Here is a 19,366-nt window from a genome sequence, read left to right on the forward strand (position 1 = left end):
CTGTAGTGCAGGGCATTCTGGGTACATACAACCAAAACAAACATGAGAGTCTAATGCTAGCAGAAGAAATGGCTCATGGTCTTTTACCAAAGACAGAAGAGAAATCCTACAACCACAAAAATCTGACACCACTTCATTTTTGTTTACATTTTGTGAAGAAGGAAGTTACGCTCGGCGTCTTCTGAGGTTTTCACCTGGTTTCCTTCAATAGTTATTGGAGCAGAAACACCCACAGGCAAGAGGGGAGGAAAAGGTTTTTCTATTGTTTGACACAGCAGCTGAAAATGACAAAAATGTTGCAATTTTGGTCCCCCAATAGAACCAAGACTAGCAGACATTCAGGTGTGAAAGTCAGCAGTCGTCTCATTATGTTTACAGATCATCTACAGCAGCTTGGCCTCATGTGAGCCAGGCTGCAGAATCTGTAGAGTAACAATGACTTTAGCAGCTTTTCTGAACCAGGGGTAGAACAGGGCGTAGATCACAGGATTTAAACAGGAGTTGGAATAAAAGACAAAGCACAAAATCGATACATATGAGGTACTGGTTATATTAACTTGAACTAAAGAGTAGCAGTAATATGGACAGTAACACATTAGATATACAACAACTAGAACCCCCAGAGTCCTGGCTGCTTTTAACTCTGATCTCTTTGTTCCTGATGTCGCTGAATGAAACGTGACGACTGTAATGTGAGAGCGCATGGCACGAGCCTGAGACACAGCCACCACAAATACTCTCAAATAGAGAACTATGATGGTTGTTACTGGAAATATGAAATTAAAAATTAGATCGTTTATTCCTGCAGCATAGCTAATATAATGTATACATTCTCCAATGCAGGTATTTCTCCTGCCAGGCTGAATCAGCTCATCCTTTGCATAGAAAAAGGTGCAGGAAGAAGCACAGAACCAACACAGACAAACACAATATTTGACTCTCGTCAACGAGATTCTGGTGGGGTAATGCAGAGGGTAACAAATGGCTACGTAGCGGTCGACTGATATCAGGACAATGTTCCAGATTGAAGCACAACTGATGGTACCAATCAAAAAAAACAAAAAAACACACATGGCATCTCCAAGAAACCAGCAGAATGTAATTCTGTAGATTTCAAAAGGCATCAGCAGGAGACCAACAAAAAAGTCAGAAACACCCAGAGAGAGGAGGAGGATGTTTGTAGGAGTGTGGAGCTGCCTGGAAGGAGACAAAATCACAATTGAACATCAATTATCATATAAATATGGCCCAGCATTCTTAAAACTTAATCTGTAGGTTGAGCTGAGAAGCTGCTGTTTGCCTGAAGTGTGAGACTGAGATGATGATGAGGAGGTTGAGCACTACAGTGATCAGTGAGATGAAGAGCAGCACAGAGTTCAGGAGAACGGCTTCAGACCAGTGAAGTGTGGGCTTCCTGCAGGAGCTGTTGAGGAGATGTGGAAAACAGAGATCAGTTCTGTCTTGGATCTCCATCCTCAGACGGCTGCAGCTCTCTGATCTGATCCTGTCCTGTAACACATGTTTTCCTGTCCTCCCTCCTCTGTTGCTTTATCTCTCTGGGGAATTTCTGCTTCTTCTGCCTTTTCTCTAATGCTTTAATTTTATGTCTCATTGAAGCCATGTTTTTTTTCTTGTGCGCATAAGTTAACAATATGGCAAAGCGCTAAGAAAAAACTATCTAGTTTATATAAAATAATCCTGTGAAACATAATTGAATATCGAAACAAATTAAATATTTTAACCATTGTGTTGCTTTTCTCCTCCTAAATAAAGCTCTCAGAAGATCCTGTGGTTGTCAGTGAAGGTCAGTGAGTTAGCAGGACATGTTTTTATAGGTCCTTTGTTTACCATGAGCAGTCTGCTGTATCTTTCATTTCCACATCAAGTTGTCAGAATTGGTCCACTGATAAACTTCTTCATTTTTAGTTTCCCATTTCTGCTCAAAAGACGAGTAAAGTCATTTTTCTGAATTTCTGATTTTTGCTTGGCTGGATCATTAGCTCCAACGTTTTCAATTAGAGTTTCAACATTAGGCTGATCAGTAGTTAGAGAATATTTTCTGTCTTGCATCAGACACTGTGTCATTGGGGCAGCAGAGTACTGGTCTTCTGCTATCATTGCATTAGAAAATCATCTTAAACAGTGGGAAAAGACTTGAGGTTTCAAAACCTGTAGAAATGTTTCACCTGCCAGCGATAAACCACAACTCTGAGAAACATGGTTGATATGACAGCGCTGAGTTCTCATCACATTACTAGATAGATAGATAGATAGATAGATAGATAGATAGATAGATAGATAGATAGATAGATAGATAGATAGATAGATAGATAGATAGATAGATAGATAGATAGATAGATAGATGGATGAAAATCACTTTAAATTAATCAGTAAATTTAAGTCTAGGACAGTGGCATCTCCCATAGAACAACTTAAAATAAGTAATAAAAAGGTAGATTCAGGTGAAATTCTGAACCAGGAGTAAAACACTGCATTATTCATGTTGTATTGTGTGAAATGTAAAAAAAATAAAATCCAATATATGACTATTGATAGGAAGGCTCTTATCCTTCCTATTTCCCTCAATCCATGTAATTATGTTAAAACTTTTATCTGTGTGTTAGACTGGAAGCAGCTGTTAAAGTCTTGTTCAGCTTTATTTAAGTTAAACATTAGAATTGAAAGAAACCAGCAGGGCAAGAAACAATGTACTTGGAATATATTATTTTGTGGTTTTATTTTTTTTATTATTTCTAACATGAAAAAATACCCAAATCCAGATCATAAAAGGGCCATTTGTGGAAAACGTACTAATGAAACTACCTATTAAACAATAAAATATTATAGCTTGACTACTTAATAAAATTAAACATTTAACATTTTTTCACACTGATGTAATTTGGCATTGTGTAAATAAAAACTGATTTGACTTGACTGATAAAATCATTTTTAGACATATAACTGTTATCCTATAGTTTGAGTGATGTGGCCCTTTAAAGTGTCGATGGTCACAGAAATAGATATGGATGATCAGATGAGGCCTAAAGTGAGACTTCACATGTTTAAATGGTTTATGTTACAGATACAACATAGCAAATCCAAGGTTAACGTGTTAACCCTTTCATGCTTGAATATGATCCTTTGTGTCAGGATTTTTTTAAATCTTCTTTTGTTTTCTTAAGGCATAAAAAAGGTAGGAAACAAATTTTGTAAAAAAAAAAATTATTTTATTCAATAGTATATTTCTGGATAATATATCAATTGTAATTTTCTCCAACTCCAGAGTTGTTATTTCAAAAGTACATCAGTAGTATTGTTCTTCACGGTGTAAAATTCAGCTTGACTTAATGCAGAACTCATAATACACTCAAGGGGGATCAGTACCACGAAATCAGGTAAAATATGATAGACCATTAATTTGATAAATAAATAAATACCCAACCACTCAATAAGAAATTTGTTGACTTTTAGCATCAATTATTTATTCAAAAAGAATTACAATACTAAGAAATGAAGATAGTTATCTTGATAAATAGATCAATAACCCAGAAATCCCTCAAAAAATAATTATGTTAGACTTAAATCACTCAGTTTGTATCAGCCAAAAAACCTAAATAATGAAATGTCCCAAATTTTCCCGTTCTTTTTTCAAAAAGATTAATGTCCACAAAGGAGTTCCATATCCTCAAAAAAACAAAGTCCTAGAAATATTTCCCCATTGTTATCCAAAGTCCTGATCAAAAATGAAAATCCCAAACGTCAAAAAAACCCCAAAAAAGATAAGAAAAAAGAGTGGTACCACCAAAAATCCCCAAAAAGAAAAGTAAAGTCCAGATCTCACCGGGAGAGTCTTTCTTTCCCCTCGGTGGCGTCTTCTCGCACCGGCGGCCTTTCCTGGGTGCAAACTCCGATCCAGTTCCTATTATACGATCTGCGGCACTGGCGCGAACTTTGATCGCTGTTTTATGTCTTTTCTTTGATTTTTACTAGTTTTAAACGATCGATAAAGACAAAATCCCGCTGCACAGATCTAACGGTGAGCGTCTTCCTCTCCGCTGCGCGCCGACGCACCCGCCTCTTTTTTAATCACCAATTTCACACACACCTGAAAACAGCATGATGTTTCACCCAACTCAGTTATAAACAGTAGAAATTCAGAATGATTTTTAACAATGAAATCACTGCAACTGTTCTACAAGACAGTTTGATACATTTGCTTTTTAACCCTCCTGTTATGTTCCGGGTCAAATTGACCCGTTTTAAAATTTACAAATTAAAAAAAAATAAATAGAAGCATTTTTTTTGCATGAAACGTTTTCTATTTGTCTTAATAGGTGCACTCTAGACATAAGTTGAAAATTTATTCATTTTACACATTTGTACCAAACCCTAGGTCTACTTTTTACATCGATACTGTTCGGGTCAATTTGACCCGGCAGTCAGGTTAAAGTGCAAAAAAAGATTTTAAAATGTCCAATTCTATATGTTTCCTTGCAGTTATGAACCATATTTCACCACACACACACTCACACACACCCACACGCAACCACACACACACAAGCCCACTTTCTCACTATTCTCTTTACTTCACTAGGAAACTGCGAGAAAGCAGGTGTTCACACAACCTTTGACGGGAATCTTTTCTGTTCCTGTGGACAAACTCCACCCACACTGAGTGGACACTCAGCAGAAGTGGAGAAAAACATAAATACTCTCTGCATGACTCATTTATCTTGATTTTAATCAGCGGGTCAATTTGACCCAGAACAGTATGTGTGTCTCAAGTTCAATTATAAAGATCACCCTTTGGTAAAAAAAAAAAAAGTATAATATAAAATAATTTACCAAAGGTCAACTTCAAGGAAATTATTGTTTTTTTGTGTCTAGGTTTTTTTCATTGGACATTAAAAATCTAAATTCCATTTTTTATGTCCAAATGAGTAAATGAGCAGGTTGTCGTCATTGATCCTTAATTTCTGAGAAATAATAAAACATCATTGCACAAATATTGATTGAAATGGTTAGTATTGGAGTTAATAATCAGATACAAAAATGTTTTGGAGGAATTTTTTGGTTTCTGACACTATTGCATGATTAAACACTCCCTGGGTCAAATTGACCCACGAACATTTTTGCTGTACCCTAGAAACGAACATAACAGGAGGGTTAATATAATTATTCAGGAAAAAATTAACATAGTGGTTATGTTACAAGGGGTTATCTGATGTCACAATATTTTTTTTTTAATTTACAAAAAAAAATATTTGTTATCTGTTGTTTGTCAGTCAGCAGTGTTTTCACAGTATGTTGGCCTCATGTGAGCCAGGCTGCAGTATCTGTAGAGTAGCAATGACGTTAACAGCTTTTCTGAACCAGGGGTAGAACAGGGCGTAGATCACAGGGTTCAGACAAGAGTTAACATAGCAGAGAAAAACAAAAGAAAATGCATAAGGGGAATTAGTTAAACTAATCCCAACTAAAGAGTAACAGTAATAAGGACAGTAACACATTAGATATACAACAACTAGAACCCCCAGAGTCCTGGCTGCTTTTAACTCTGATTTCTTTGTTCCTGATGTCGCTGAATGAAACGAGGCGACTGTAATGTGAGAGCGCATGGCACGAGCCTGAGACACAGCCACCACAAATACTCTCAAATACAGAACTATGATGGTTGTTACTGGAAGTATGAAATTAGAAATTAGATCAATTATTCCTGCAGCATAGCTTAAATAATATATACATTCTCCAGTGCAGGATTTACTTCTGCCAGGCTGAATCAGCTCATCCTTTGAATAGAATAAGCTGCAGGAAGAAGCACAGAACCAACACAGACAAACACAATATTTGACTCTTGTCAACGAGATTCTGGTGGGGTAATGCAGAGGGTAACAAATGGCTACGTAGCGGTCGACTGATATCAGGACAATGTTCCAGATCGAAACAACCAGGATGGTATTAATCAAAAAACAACACAAAACACACATGGCGTCTCCAAGAATCCAGCAGAATGTAAATTTGTAGATTTCAAAAGGCATCAGCAAGAGACCAACAAAAAAGTCTGAAACACCCAGAGAGAGGAGGAGGATGTTTGTAGGAGTGTGGAGCTGCCTGGAAGGAGACAAAATCACAATTATGCATCAATTATCATATAAATATGGCCCAGCATTCTTAAAACTTAATCTGTAGGTTGAGCTGAGAAGCTGCTATTTGCCTGAAGTGTGAGACTGAGATGATGATGAGGAGGTTGAGCACTACAGTGATCAGTGAGATGAAGAGCAGCACAGAGTTCAGGAGAACGGCTTCAGACCAGTGAAGTGTGGGCTTCCTGCAGGAGCTGTTGAGGAGATGTGGGAAACAGAGATCAGTTCTGTCTTGGATCTCCATCCTCAGACGGCTGCAGCTCTCTGATCTGATCCTGTCCTGTAACACATGTTTTCCTGTCCTCCCTCCTCTGTTGCTTTATCTCTCTGGGGAATTTCTGCTTCCTCTTCCCCACATAATTACATGCATTTCTCTTCTTTATTAGGTCATAATTTACATCTTTTGTTCATGCTATAAGCTAAAAACGTTCTAAGGGTTCTGAAAGATTAGGTGAAATTGTACTTTAGCCGTTTCCCGAATCTGCAATCAGAAGTCAAACACAGCAGGAGCTTCTTAACCAGATGGAGGGAAATTAGAAGGTTTCAAATGTATTTTTATTAATTATTAACAATATGTTTGTTAGGATCCGGGGAAGGCTGGTTGGGGGGTCTCTAGTTTCTCCACCAGGGGGCATCCTGGGACCTTCTGGAGGGCGTGAACCTGGAGCTGCACACCTGCTGCCACTTACCATTTTTTGGAGGGGTTTATCAGGACTTAGCCGCCGACACTCCAGTGCCAGAGTGTTAGCCTGTGATGGTAATATCATTGTAGCTCACCTCCGACCACCTGTTCTCCGAGTAACCTCCTTTTGTGCTGCCTTTCCTAGATTGTCGTTCCGTGAAGCCCTGAGTTTCTTCAAACTTCTACGAACCAGGTCAGATTACCGAAGATCCTCGAGACCCCGCAGAGTCTACCCGTTGGTGGCCACGTCCCTGAGACCAGCCCTCAGTTCTGTCGGCGGCAGATCCCTGGTCAAGCGGATCCCTTCCGGCACCTGTCTGAGATCTCCCTCCATTCACCTGTCCGCCCTCTAGAGAAACTCACGCCCTCGTTCCAGCCTGCAGCTGCGGATCCTAGCGGTTCACCTCTCCGTGCTCAGACGAGCTCACCGGCAAAGATCCAGAACCACACAGACGAGCACCAGTTCCGGACCACCTTGTACATACCTGTTTGCACTGTATTTAATAAATCACCATAACCTTTACCCGTCTCCAGAGTGTGTTCTGCGCATGTGGGTTCGACAAATTGATCTCAACATGACAATGTTGATAAATATCATACAAAGCCATTCATAGCAATACAATTATAAAAGGTTTTAAGCCAAAAATGATTCCTGAACAGCAGACATTCCCTCACGAAACTAAACTGGAGTGAAATAAATAATATTTGCACAAAGTATAATAAAGACAACACAAATAAAAAAATGCCATTTGAGATAACCCTGACAGTAAAATAAACAGAAACAACCAATCAGAGCCAGGAGGAGGCCCTTAGTGCTGTCAATCACAATATCATGTGGTGCTACTCATACTTCCTCACCCTCACCTTCTTGCTCCCTGCAGCTAGCTGAGCCCGTTGCTAAAGCTAACAATTAGCTTTATAATATAATAATTATAAGTCCAGTTCTGGGGCGACTCCAAGACGACGGAGCAGGGGTTCGGCTCTCACAGTTCAAAACTTCAGCTGTAGTACGGAAGATTGATTTCCAGGAATTAGTCAGAGAACGGAAAGACCAAAACATGTGGATGAAGGCAGCAGGTGCTCTCCCACACCTGACCCACGTTGGGTCCACATTTGTGTAAACGCACGGCAGGTTAACTTTAGAGAATAAAAGAAAGAATTAATGAATCCAGAGATTTTAAGAATTATTTATTTATCATAATAGGGAGGAGCTGGAAAACATAGTTAATAGTAAATATTATTTTTACATTTGAATATTCTGAAGAAAATTGTTTCAGATTTAACTTTCATTATTTAAATTGTTGAACTGTGTCTTTGTTGCTGGTGAAGAGCAGAGTGACTTCAAATGTTCACACAGATTCCACATTTAATATCACTTTATTTTTACAATACAATTAGTTCAACACAATTAACACAGGGAACAGAGACTACAACCATAAATATTTCTGACAGTTTTGCGTGAGACATGTTAAACTCAAACAGTTTATCCACATTAATAGTTTAATGTACCGTATTTTCCGCACTATAAGGAGCACCACATTATAAGGAGCTCCTTCAATGAATGGCCTATTTTAAAACTTTTTTCATATATAAGGCGCATAGAATAGACGCTACAGTAGACTTAGACTTAGACTTAGACTGACTTTATTGTCATTTTGCATGCACAGGGTGTATACAGAACGAAATTTCGTTGCATACGGCTCAGGACAATGTTTTGAGCTTTCAATGTTGTGAGGTTACTCCAGAATAAAATAAAATACAGTATAAAATATGAATATAAATATAGAATATAAAGTGCAGGAATGACAGTAAAATATAAGTTATTTAGTAGAGGCTGGGGTTACATTATGCATCCATTAGATGGAACTGCGCTAAAGGGAATGTCAACAAAACAGTCAGATAGGTCAGTCAAACTTTATTAATAGATTACAAACCAACGTTCTGAAAACTCTGTTCATTCCCAAAATGAATAAACAGCTGTTGCTTCCTCCACTTCCTTCATGATTCGTTCATGTTAAATTCTCTGGCTGCTGCTCTATTCCCATGTTCTACTGCGTGACTGATCGCCTTGAGTTTAAACTCTGCATCATAAGCGTGTCTCTTAATAGGAGCCATTTGGGGTCTTTACACAAAACCCCGAATGCGCCGCGCGCTTCTTCTACTATGGGGGAAAATGAAGTCGGCGGCTGCTTACCATAGTTGCGAGACCGGTTGTGGCTCAATATTGGTCCACATATAAGGCGCACCGGATTTTAAGGAGCATTTTCGGCTTTTGAGAAAATTGAAGGTTTTTAGGTGCACCTTATAGTGCGGAAAATACAGCTGTTTTAAAACTGGAAGGACAGTGAGCCCTGAGGAGCAAAACAGCAAACTCCGGTCCGCCCAGAACCCAGTTTGAATAGAAGGAACTCTGGCGTATGTGAACGTCAAACGGACCAGAAACCGCTCCAAAGGCAGGAAGCTGACTGTAGTGCAGGGCATTCTGGGTACATACAACCAAAACAAACATGAGAGTCTAATGCTAGCAGAAGAAATGGCTCATGGTCTTTTACCAAAGACAGAAGAGAAATCCTACAACCACAAAAATCTGACACCACTTCATTTTTGTTTACATTTTGTGAAGAAGGAAGTTACGCTCGGCGTCTTCTGAGGTTTTCACCTGGTTTCCTTCAATAGTTGTTGGAGCAGAAACGCCCACAGGCAAGAGGGGAGGAAAAGGTTTTTCTATTGTTTGACACAGCAGCTGAAAATGACAAAAATGTTGCAATTTTGGTCCCCCAATAGAACCAAGACTAGCAGACATTCAGGTGTGAAAGTCAGCAGTCGTCTCATTATGTTTGCAGATCATCTACAGCAGCTTGGCCTCATGTGAGCCAGACTGCAGAATCTGTAGAGTAACAATGACTTTAACAGCTTTTCTGAACCAGGGGTAGAACAGGGCGTAGATCACAGGATTTAAACAGGAGTTGGAATAAAAGACAAAGCACAAAATCGATACATATGAGGTACTGGTTAGATTAACATCAACTATAGAGTAACAGTAATATGGACAGTAACACATTAGATATACAACAACTAGAACCCCCAGAGTCCTGGCTGCTTTTAACTCTGATCTCTTTGTTCCTGATGTCGCTGAATGAAACGAGGCGACTGTAATGTGAGAGCGCATGGCACGAGCCTGAGACACAGCCACCACAAATACTCTCAAATACAGAACTATGATGGTTGTTACTGGAAATATGAAATTAAAAATTAGATCGTTTATTCCTGCAGCATAGCTAATATAATGTATACATTCTCCAATGCAGGTATTTCTCCTGCCAGGCTGAATCAGCTCATCCTTTGCATAGAAAAAGGTGCAGGAAGAAGCACAGAACCAACACAGACAAACACAATATTTGACTCTCGTCAACGAGATTCTGGTGGGGTAATGCAGAGGGTAACAAATGGCTACGTAGCGGTCGACTGATATCAGGACAATGTTCCAGATTGAAGCACAGATGATGGTACCAATCAAAAAAAACAAAAAAACACACATGGCTTCTCCAAGAAACCAGCACAATGTAAATCTAAATATTTCTAATGGGATCAGCAGGAGACCAACAAAAAAGTCAGAAACACCCAGAGAGAGGAGGAGGATGTTTGTAGGAGTGTGGAGCTGCCTGGAAGGAGACAAAATCACAATTGAACATCAATTATCATATAAATATGGCCCAGCATTCTTAAAACTTAATCTGTAGGTTGATGTTTGCCTGAAGTGTGAGACTGAGATGATGATGAGGAGGTTGAGCACTACAGTGATCAGTGAGATGAAGAGCAGCACAGAGTTCAGGAGAACGGCTTCAGACCAGTGAAGTGTGGGCTTCCTGCAGGAGCTGTTGAGGAGATGTGGGAAACAGAGATCAGTTCTGTCTTGGATCTCCATCCTCAGACGGCTGCAGCTCTCTGATCTGATCCTGTCCTGTAACACATGTTTTCCTGTCCTCCCTCCTCTGTTGCTTTATCTCTCTGGGGAATTTCTGCTTCCTCTTCCCCACATAATTACATGCATTTCTCTTCTTTATTAGGTCATAATTTACATCTTTTGTTCATGCTATAAGCTAAAAACGTCCTAAGGGTTCTGAAAGATTAGGTGAAATTGTCCTTTAGCCGTTTCCCGAATCTGCAATCAGAAGTCAAACACAGCAGGAGCTTCTTAACCAGATGGAGGGAAATTAGAAGGTTTCAAATGTATTTTTATTAATTATTAACAATATGTTGATAAATATCATACAAAGTCATTCATAGCAATACAATTATAAAAGGTTTTAAGCCACAAAAAGATCCCTGAACAGCAGACATTCCCTCACGAAACTAAACTGAAGTAAAATAAATAACATTTGAACAAAGTATAACAAAGACAACACAAATAAAAAAATGCCATTTGAGATAACCCTGACAGTAAAATATATTATCCACAAATAAGTAAAAAAATAAATACATGAAACAAAAAAGAAGGTAGGTTAGTTGGGGGGCCACTCGGACACCAATAGCAGAAGAGTTCTCATAGACAGGGGGAAGGAACTGGAAGGACAGTGAGCCCTGACGACCAAAACAGCAAACTCCGGTCCGCCTAGAACCCAGTTTGAATAGAAGGAACTCTGGCGTATGTGAACGTCAAACGGACCAGAAACCGCTCCAAAGGCAGGAAGCTGACTGTAGTGCAGGACATTCTGGGTACATACAACCAAAACAAACATGAGAGTCTAATGCTAGCAGGAGAAATGGCTCATGGTCTTTTACCAAAGACAGAAGAGAAATCCTACAACCACAAAAATCTGACACCACTTCATTTTTGTTTACATTTTGTGAAGAAGGAAGTTACGCTCGGCGTCTTCTGAGGTTTTCACCTTGTTTCATTCAATAGTTATTGGAGCAGAAACACCCACAGGCAAGGGGGGAGGAAAAGGTTTTTCTATTGTTTGACACAGCAGCTGAAAATGACAAAAATGTTGCAATTTTGGTCCCCCAATAGAACCAAGAAACTTCCACAGCGGTTGTTCTATAAAACTACATTGTTTTTGGAAAACATAAAAAAAAGCATAGCAGTCATAAATGACTTAACGCAATGCAGCACATCAAGAACTCTTCAAAGTGTTGGGGTGCTGAGATGGTGCAGGAGTTAACACAACCCACATATGGAAGCCTCAGTTCTTGATGTGGCTGTCGCAGATTCGATTCCCGGCCTTGGCGACCTTTGCTGCATGTCCTTCTCCTTCTCTAATCGACTTTCAAATAAAGGCCACTGGAGCCAATAAAACTATTCAAAGTGCACTTACGACAACTTTTGTGCATCTTGAGTATATCAGAATAAACGGCTACATTCCACTTTATTTAGACGTGCTGCAACACGCCTCGCTCTTGTTGAACCTCTTTCAACAAACCGTGGATCATGTTTAATGTGTAGCCAAAACGTTTCAACTAAAGTTATTATTGGTCTGTTTGTTTGGCGGGCAATGGCACGTCCTGGTATGATGTTCTCAAAGTATGACACCTGTGGGGTTCTGCAGGGAGTGGTTTCCTTCTCCTTCACAGGGTGGCAGGCTGATGGGATCCAGCTGTTGCTCATCACCACCAATCTGCAAGGTCCTTAAAGGGGAGCGGCTTCCCAGAGTCAGATGCCAGATGGTTCCGCTTCTACAGTGGTACTCTCTAGCTGTCAGTGCTGTATTCCCAGTGTCCTCCTTGTTCTGACTCCTTTTCGTCTGCTCCTTCCTCTACAGTGAACCCGAGCTGAACACTCTCTGAACCGGACCCACCTGAAGAATCGGATCCCAGCTGCTCTGTTTGGCCTTGCACCTGGGTGCGTCACGCCCGCCACTCAGCTGCTGCCTGTCCGCCCTCAATCGCCTGCTGGAACTTCCCCCATCTGGAAAACAACCACGCCTACTGTTGGACCCCCATGTACTCTCCTCTGCTTACCTCAACCCGCAGCCCGTAAGTCACCATCAGGTTACTCCATCATTCCCTTCATTACTTCCCACGTTAACCGCTCGCCCTTTGCAGTTCCTCCGCTGGCCCGGTTCCTCCCTGCTGCCGCAGATCGACACCCCTCCACACACTCTCCAGCACATTCAGTTACTAAATAAATCTGTTAAAACTGTTTGGGTGTCCGTAGTTGTTGCTTGCCTTAAGAGTCCTAGAAACCTCGCATTATGACAGAACCATCTGGCCAATCGGACTCTGCAGCACAACTACGGACCGCTCTACATTGAAACCAAAGAACAAAAACTGCTTTTAGGCCTAAGCATTTTGTTTTAACAAATAGAACGCTTTCTTACAAATAACTACAGTAAAATAATCATTTTAGTCATCAATAGGAAGTACAGTAGGACAAACTGTGACTCGCGTATTTCATTTTTCCTCTGACTGTGATGCTGCGGCCTGACTCTGCTCTCTAGTGACTTTTTCTCCTGAAGCCTGTGGTGCAGGTGTGTGTTTTTTTCTCGAGAGAAGAACATAGTTATCTGTAGTTGTTGTCGCTCTTTTTCTTCTGGGCAAAAATATTTGCCAAAATTTGCCAAGCTGTATTACGTATATTTAAATACCGCAACGTTATTGGCACACAGGTAGAGAAGAAGCGCGGAGACTGTTTAGCCAATCAGGACCCATAACACAATGCGCTGTTATGGACAAAAAACTCCGTGAAACAGCGAGGCCGTGAAAGGTTATAGTGGGGGTTCACTGTAATCGAAATGGTCTGTATCTAATCGCTTTCACCTTTACCCATAATTTGTTAGAAACAAAGGAAGAAGAGAACAAATACGGTGCATTTTGACACCAAAACTGAAAAAAATAAACCAGCCAAGGCAGCATATTCACAGAAACCTGAGCCTACATATGAAAAACCTCTACTTTGAGTTCAGTCAAATCTGTTCAAAAACAAATTTTATTGGTGAAATTTAATGACAGAACATCAGAGTAAGTTGATATTTTGGTGGGACATTCATCATCAGCACGACTCATATGAATTGTAATATTTTGACAATTTGTTTTCAGGGAAGACGATTGGCAACATTTAGAGGACTGCTTGAAACCATGAACGTGGTTTCAAGCAGTGATGAATATTTATATTTGTGGATAACATGAATAACCTAACATAAACACGTTCATGTTCCAACACATGAACGTGTCCGTCCACGGACGCTCTCACGTACAAGAACACGATAATCGAAACTGGAAATATGAAATTCAGAACGAGGTCGACGGTCACGTAGCTCATCACGAACGAAGCAGGATTTGTTCCTGCCTGGTTGAATCAGCTCATCCCTCATGTAAATACAAACCTGCACCAGGCCAACACAGACCGATACAACACTTGACTCTTCCCAAAGTGATCCTGGTGGCGTAATGCAGAGGGTGACAAATGGCTACATAGCGGTCATCCGTCTCCCTGACCGCATCTTTCACACTAAGGAGAATTTAGTGAAAGACCCCAGGAATCGAACCCAGGACCTTCTTTCTGCGAGGCAACAGTGCTACCAACGCACCACTGTCCCTTTTATGCAAGATGCGTTTAAAAACATACTGTACCTGGCAGTGTTGTGGACAAATGTCTGAGTTTTTGTTTTTTACTGGTTTAACAGCTAGAATTGTACCAGTGGGCTGAGACACTAAAATATCATAACTTTTTCAGAAAAAAAATGTTAAATGATGATTTTCTGGCGTATCTCCTGTGAAAAGAATTGATCATATTTAATTGATGAGATGCTAGAAGTCAGAAAACTTAAAAGTCATAACATAGAACTTAGTGAAGAGATTGCATCATGTATGCTGGCTGCATCATGTTGTGTTTCCTGAAACATGTTAACACCTTTGATTGCAGCGGCGCCTTGGAGGTCATATGACTAATGCCTAGAGGTGTGAACAAGCCCGTCTAATGAGGCTCAGCGAGAAGCCAGTAGGAACAAGTAATTGGCTACAAAACATGTGTTTACAGAGAAACATTGTTAATCTCATCGGAGTTGTGTGTGTGTGTGTGTGTGTGTGTGTGTGTGTTATGGAGTCATTAATGGCCAAAGGCTAATTTTGATATGTTTTTAAAGTTATTTTCAAGTTAACTTCTGTTGATAGACATGGACCTATGGCAATGAAGGTTAATGTTGATTGCTCATTAGGAAAGCACAACAGTTTAGTTTTAATAACCACAACTCAAGTTGCTTGTTCTGAATTGTTCGCGAAGTTAAAGTTTGTAGCTGTCATGTAATATATGTGTGCTACAATACAAGATCATCTTATGTGTTTTTTCTACTTTGACCTACATATTCATCATTTACAATCTTTGATTTTTGGGTTGAACCTCCATTTTGAAAATTAATTTGTTACAGTTTCTTGATGAGGACACAATTGTATTTGTGGGACTTCACAAAACTTTCCTCTGCCTGATTCAAAATGGTTTGCTGAGTTCAGTGTTTTGTAAAATCAGCTTTTGAGCTTTATATCATTTTATAGTGCTATTCCCTCATCAAAAACAAACCTGGATTTTGCTTTGATTCTTTCATGCGATCCAAAATGCCTGGCCTCACCCTTTCCAGGAAGCGCCACAGTTTGTTGGTTTGAAACCCGAGGGGAAACATTAGTTCTGCTGCCGGTCTTCTGAGTAAACTGGACACCACTGACCTTCCTGTAGGTCTCAGTTCGGCACTAAGAACTTCGATCACTGGTTTCTCATACAGCTCAGCATTTTGAAGGTTTAAAAGTCAGAGGCACATTATGACAACACCTGTTTCACTTTGTTGGTAGACCTGTTGGATTGTTGAGGTGTTTTAAAGAATACTTGAATTTTGCAAGGTAATCAATGCATAACTTTATGCATAGGGCCTTAATCTTGGACATATTTTATGATCACAATATGACAGGGATCTGTGAAAGGTCGGGGGAAAAGCAAGTATCCAAACCAACTGGATGTGTGTTTGTTAATGACCTTGTTGACCCACAATGTGTTGGCAATGACTGCCTGGCTATTGAGAAGTGGAGATGTTCCACAGTCTCCCACCGAAGGCGGCAGGACGGGACGTCATGTGGCGTTCTTGTCTGCACCGTGAGGCCAGGCGTTGTTCTACATTGTAGCCCAGCAAGGTTCACATCTAACTTTTACAAATCCTTAGCGTACACGAGGATTGCAAGATACGCTCAGCAATCAGAGGGGACTGCAAAATTGAACTACTGCAGTTGATGTGTACTTGTAATGTATAGCTAGGCCCTTCCTCTGACGCTTCTGTTTGCAGATGGCCTTTCGCTATTGTGTGGAGAGATGGGGAGACTGAGTGGGTAAATCATAATGAGCAGGACAGTTAATTCAGATGCCTCAAGAAACCTATGCTGGCCAAGCTGAACAGTGATGCCTCATTATGTTTACCTCAGTTAGTTTCCCCTTAAATCAAATTCACCACTGCAGTGGAATTATCTGTGCATTGTCGTTTAAGATTGAATGCAGTCATTGTTCTCTGTGGTGCCACTGTGCCTACGTGGCATTCCCATCCACCGAGGGGGAATTCCTTTGCCAGGCCTGCAAAATACAACAATGGTTTGTAATAGTAATTTAAAAGTATTACATTTTTCTGTTTCTGTAGGTTTGTTATATCTTGAAACCCCAGTCGGTTATGACAGACGGTCACTGGCACCGGGCCACGCTCAGTTGGACGTTTCTTCCTGTTCTAAGGGAATCATCCGCTCCACTGTCGCTACATTCATGCTCAGTCTGAGGGATTGCTGCATTTTATTTAGGTAGGCAGTAACAATATCCTGCTTATAATATGCCGACTGTTTGCCATGAGATGATGTGAGTTGTGAGCTGCTGCGTTAAAGAAGCTCTGAGGCAGGAAAAAAACATTTAATGTCTCAAATGTTATTTGGAATGATGGTTTGTACATTTTTGTGTGCTTCTTGTGAGAAGGTCAGACCAATACAAAAGTTCTATTTCAGCAGTTTGTGGCACAGAAAAACACGACCGCAGCAGCCTGTACAGAACTGCTGACTGGTTAAACTTGCCGGAGTTCAGAGGCCAGAGAAGTTTGGTGTTTCCTCCTGTGACAGAGACACTAATGGCTGAAAATAAAGAATAAAAGCATCTTCTGTTTGGTTCTTTTGAAAATAAAAGCACTCCATTAACTTCATTCATTTATTTTACTACATTTTGTCTTTCATTGTTGCATTTGAATATATACAGTTTACAATTGAACAAATGGTTTCCCAATGTTAACATTTCTGTTTGGGATTTATCAAAAAAAAAATTTAATTGAATTAAATTTTATTAGAGTGGATAATATGAAATTAGTATCAACATAGACAAAGAAAGCACTGATGCAGATATTCAACATTAACAGAGTTTAATCTCTACAATTCTTAGAGCATAAATGTTAATTTCTAAAGAGGTAAATAAAATAACTCAAACTTAAGCTGTGGGACAATTGAAATATGACATAATCAAAATATAACAAAGAATTCAACAATAAATATTCATATTGTAAGTTAAGGCCTAAGGACAGAGCTACACTACAGGGAATCTAACCTACAGCAATGCAGATTTATATGGGACCTGATGTTTTGATAAAAAGTTTATTTCAGTCATTAGAAACTTAGAACTTTGAATTAGGCTTTAAAAAAAGACTTCAGACTTAACTTGCATTCATACAACAAAATTCACATTTAGCTTTACAATTCAGTGATGAGCAATCAAACCCTAACCCGGTAGTTGCTCCATTCATCACTTTGGAATCCCTTATTGCGATGCCCATAGTATTTCTTCCTCCTTATCGAGTGATGTACAGTCTGGTCGTCCATTGACGGTCTGGTGTTGAAGTTCCCTCTGGACGACCCATAGTTTCGGTTGGGTTTTGCTTGGTTCTTTCTGTGCCGGTTCACAAGCATCCATCTTTGCTCGTTGTCACTTTCCTCATGAAACATGATTAAGGCACGATTACTTCTGATTGTGGCTATAAATCACTTATTTGGATTAAAACGGCAAAAATAGCCAAGAATGTGTCTGTCACTAGCCAAACACACAGTCTGACAGAAGCAGCTGCAGGATGCATACCTGCTCCAGCACACCTGTATCAAACCGCTGAATTGCCTCATCAGTCATTCTTCTTACCAGTAGCCAGCCAATCATGTAATTTAGGTGTGCTGACGAAGAGATGCGTTTAAGGTCTTGTAAACACATAGTCGGGTCTTGTTGAAAGCAAATATCTCTGCCACATTGTTTAAAAAACTTATTTTGAAAACATCAGTTTCGGAATAATTTCTATCCAAACGAACCCGCAGAAGTACGCTCCCGACCGTTGTTTTAAATTGACCAAACCCATAGGGGGCAGTGCAACACAAAGCTAAAACCTATGTCAGCCAATCAGATTGCTTCAAAACTTCCACGACTTCCAGTTGGGAATTAAATATGGCACCAGGAGTTTAATTTTGTGGACAGATATGTAGGTTAAACTAATATTAATTATCTTATTAGAGTATGAAGTTATTAAAACACAAGACGATGTTGAGTGGGAATCATATGAAAGCATGTACGTGAATATGCTTTCGCATTATTTGTCGCAGACACTAAAAAAAGTTAGTTTTCTCATTTTACACACGAAAAACAGAATTTTCTCAGGTCTCCACTTTGGTCGGAGCTTTTATTAATAATTGTTTTTAGTGATATTAAATATATAAAACATATAAACTAGACCAAAGTTCTGGACCCAAAGTTCTTTTGGTCTAGAACTTTTGAATCTAGACCAAAAGTTCTAGATTCACAGCTCTCAAAGACTGAACGTGGACAAACGTGCAGTGCAGTACGACTAATAAATATCAGTCCAACTAGAGTGGAACACGCTGTTTAAGCAGCATGATCAAAACTGATGCAGGAACGAGACACAACCAGGTTTATTGTTTTTTATGCCTTAGACATTTATCTTGTCCCTGTAGTAGTTCTGTTAATTTTGTAGTTAACTGAGCTGTAAAAAATATATATAAACAAAACAAAAAATTCAAACTGGCCATGAAATTTCAGAGTAAAAGCAGTGCGCAGATCTGGTGGGGGTAAAAAGTTAGATGATTCTCTGTGGGGCTACTGACATCAACTCTTTACTTAAAATGTAGCTCGTTATCTGGATGATGAAACTATTGAAGTTAAGAGATATTTTCAACTCAAGTGAAAAATGTCGGCAGCAATTGCATCACACTAATGTTTGCCTGCGTCCTGTCATTGCTGACATGTTTTTGTCACACCTTTAATTGTAACGACACCTTAGAGCACAGGTGTCAAACTCCAGTCCTCGAGGGCCGCAGTCCTGCAGTTTTTAGATGTGCCACAGGTACAAAACACTGGAATGAAATGGCTACATTTCCTCCTCCTTGTGTAGATCAGTTCTCCAGAGCCTTGCTAATGACCTAATTATTCTATTCAGGTGTGGTGCAGCAGAGGCACATCTAAAAGTTGCAGGACACCGGCCCTTGAGGACTGGAGTTTGACACCACTGCCTTAGAGGCTGAGTCCATATCGTCTGACGGTAAA

At 39.9% G+C, this 19,366-nt stretch overlaps 3 protein-coding genes and 1 long non-coding RNA gene across 4 annotated transcripts; 1 reads left to right on the forward strand and 3 right to left on the reverse strand.

The window, feature by feature from the left end:
* Positions 1–133: 133 nt before the first annotated feature.
* Positions 134–1,473, reverse strand: LOC116723616 (trace amine-associated receptor 13c-like). The gene is made up of 2 exons (XM_032568650.1): positions 1,301–1,473; positions 134–1,197 (listed from the first exon to the last, which is right to left on the reverse strand). The coding sequence occupies exons 1-2, from the start codon at positions 1,471–1,473 to the stop codon at positions 384–386; spliced, it is 987 nt and encodes a 328-aa protein (XP_032424541.1). The 3' UTR covers positions 134–383.
* Positions 1,474–5,217: 3,744 nt separating this feature from the next.
* On the reverse strand, positions 5,218–6,411 carry LOC116723695 (trace amine-associated receptor 13c-like). The gene is made up of 2 exons (XM_032568779.1): positions 6,215–6,411; positions 5,218–6,111 (listed from the first exon to the last, which is right to left on the reverse strand). The coding sequence occupies exons 1-2, from the start codon at positions 6,385–6,387 to the stop codon at positions 5,298–5,300; spliced, it is 987 nt and encodes a 328-aa protein (XP_032424670.1). The 5' UTR covers positions 6,388–6,411; the 3' UTR covers positions 5,218–5,297.
* A 3,262-nt stretch (positions 6,412–9,673) lies between these two features.
* LOC116722802 (trace amine-associated receptor 13c-like) lies at positions 9,674–10,767 on the reverse strand. Its single transcript, XM_032567112.1, has 2 exons — positions 10,578–10,767; positions 9,674–10,487 (listed from the first exon to the last, which is right to left on the reverse strand). The coding sequence occupies exons 1-2, from the start codon at positions 10,748–10,750 to the stop codon at positions 9,674–9,676; spliced, it is 987 nt and encodes a 328-aa protein (XP_032423003.1). The 5' UTR covers positions 10,751–10,767.
* Positions 10,768–12,360: 1,593 nt separating this feature from the next.
* Positions 12,361–12,967, forward strand: LOC116722660 (uncharacterized). The gene is made up of 2 exons (XR_004339812.1): positions 12,361–12,801; positions 12,871–12,967. It is a non-coding gene; the product is annotated as an uncharacterized LOC116722660 (long non-coding RNA).
* The last annotated feature ends 6,399 nt before the right edge of the window (positions 12,968–19,366 follow it).

Source organism: Xiphophorus hellerii, chromosome 7 (genome assembly GCF_003331165.1).
Source record: "Xiphophorus hellerii strain 12219 chromosome 7, Xiphophorus_hellerii-4.1, whole genome shotgun sequence".
NCBI lineage: Eukaryota > Metazoa > Chordata > Actinopteri > Cyprinodontiformes > Poeciliidae > Xiphophorus > Xiphophorus hellerii.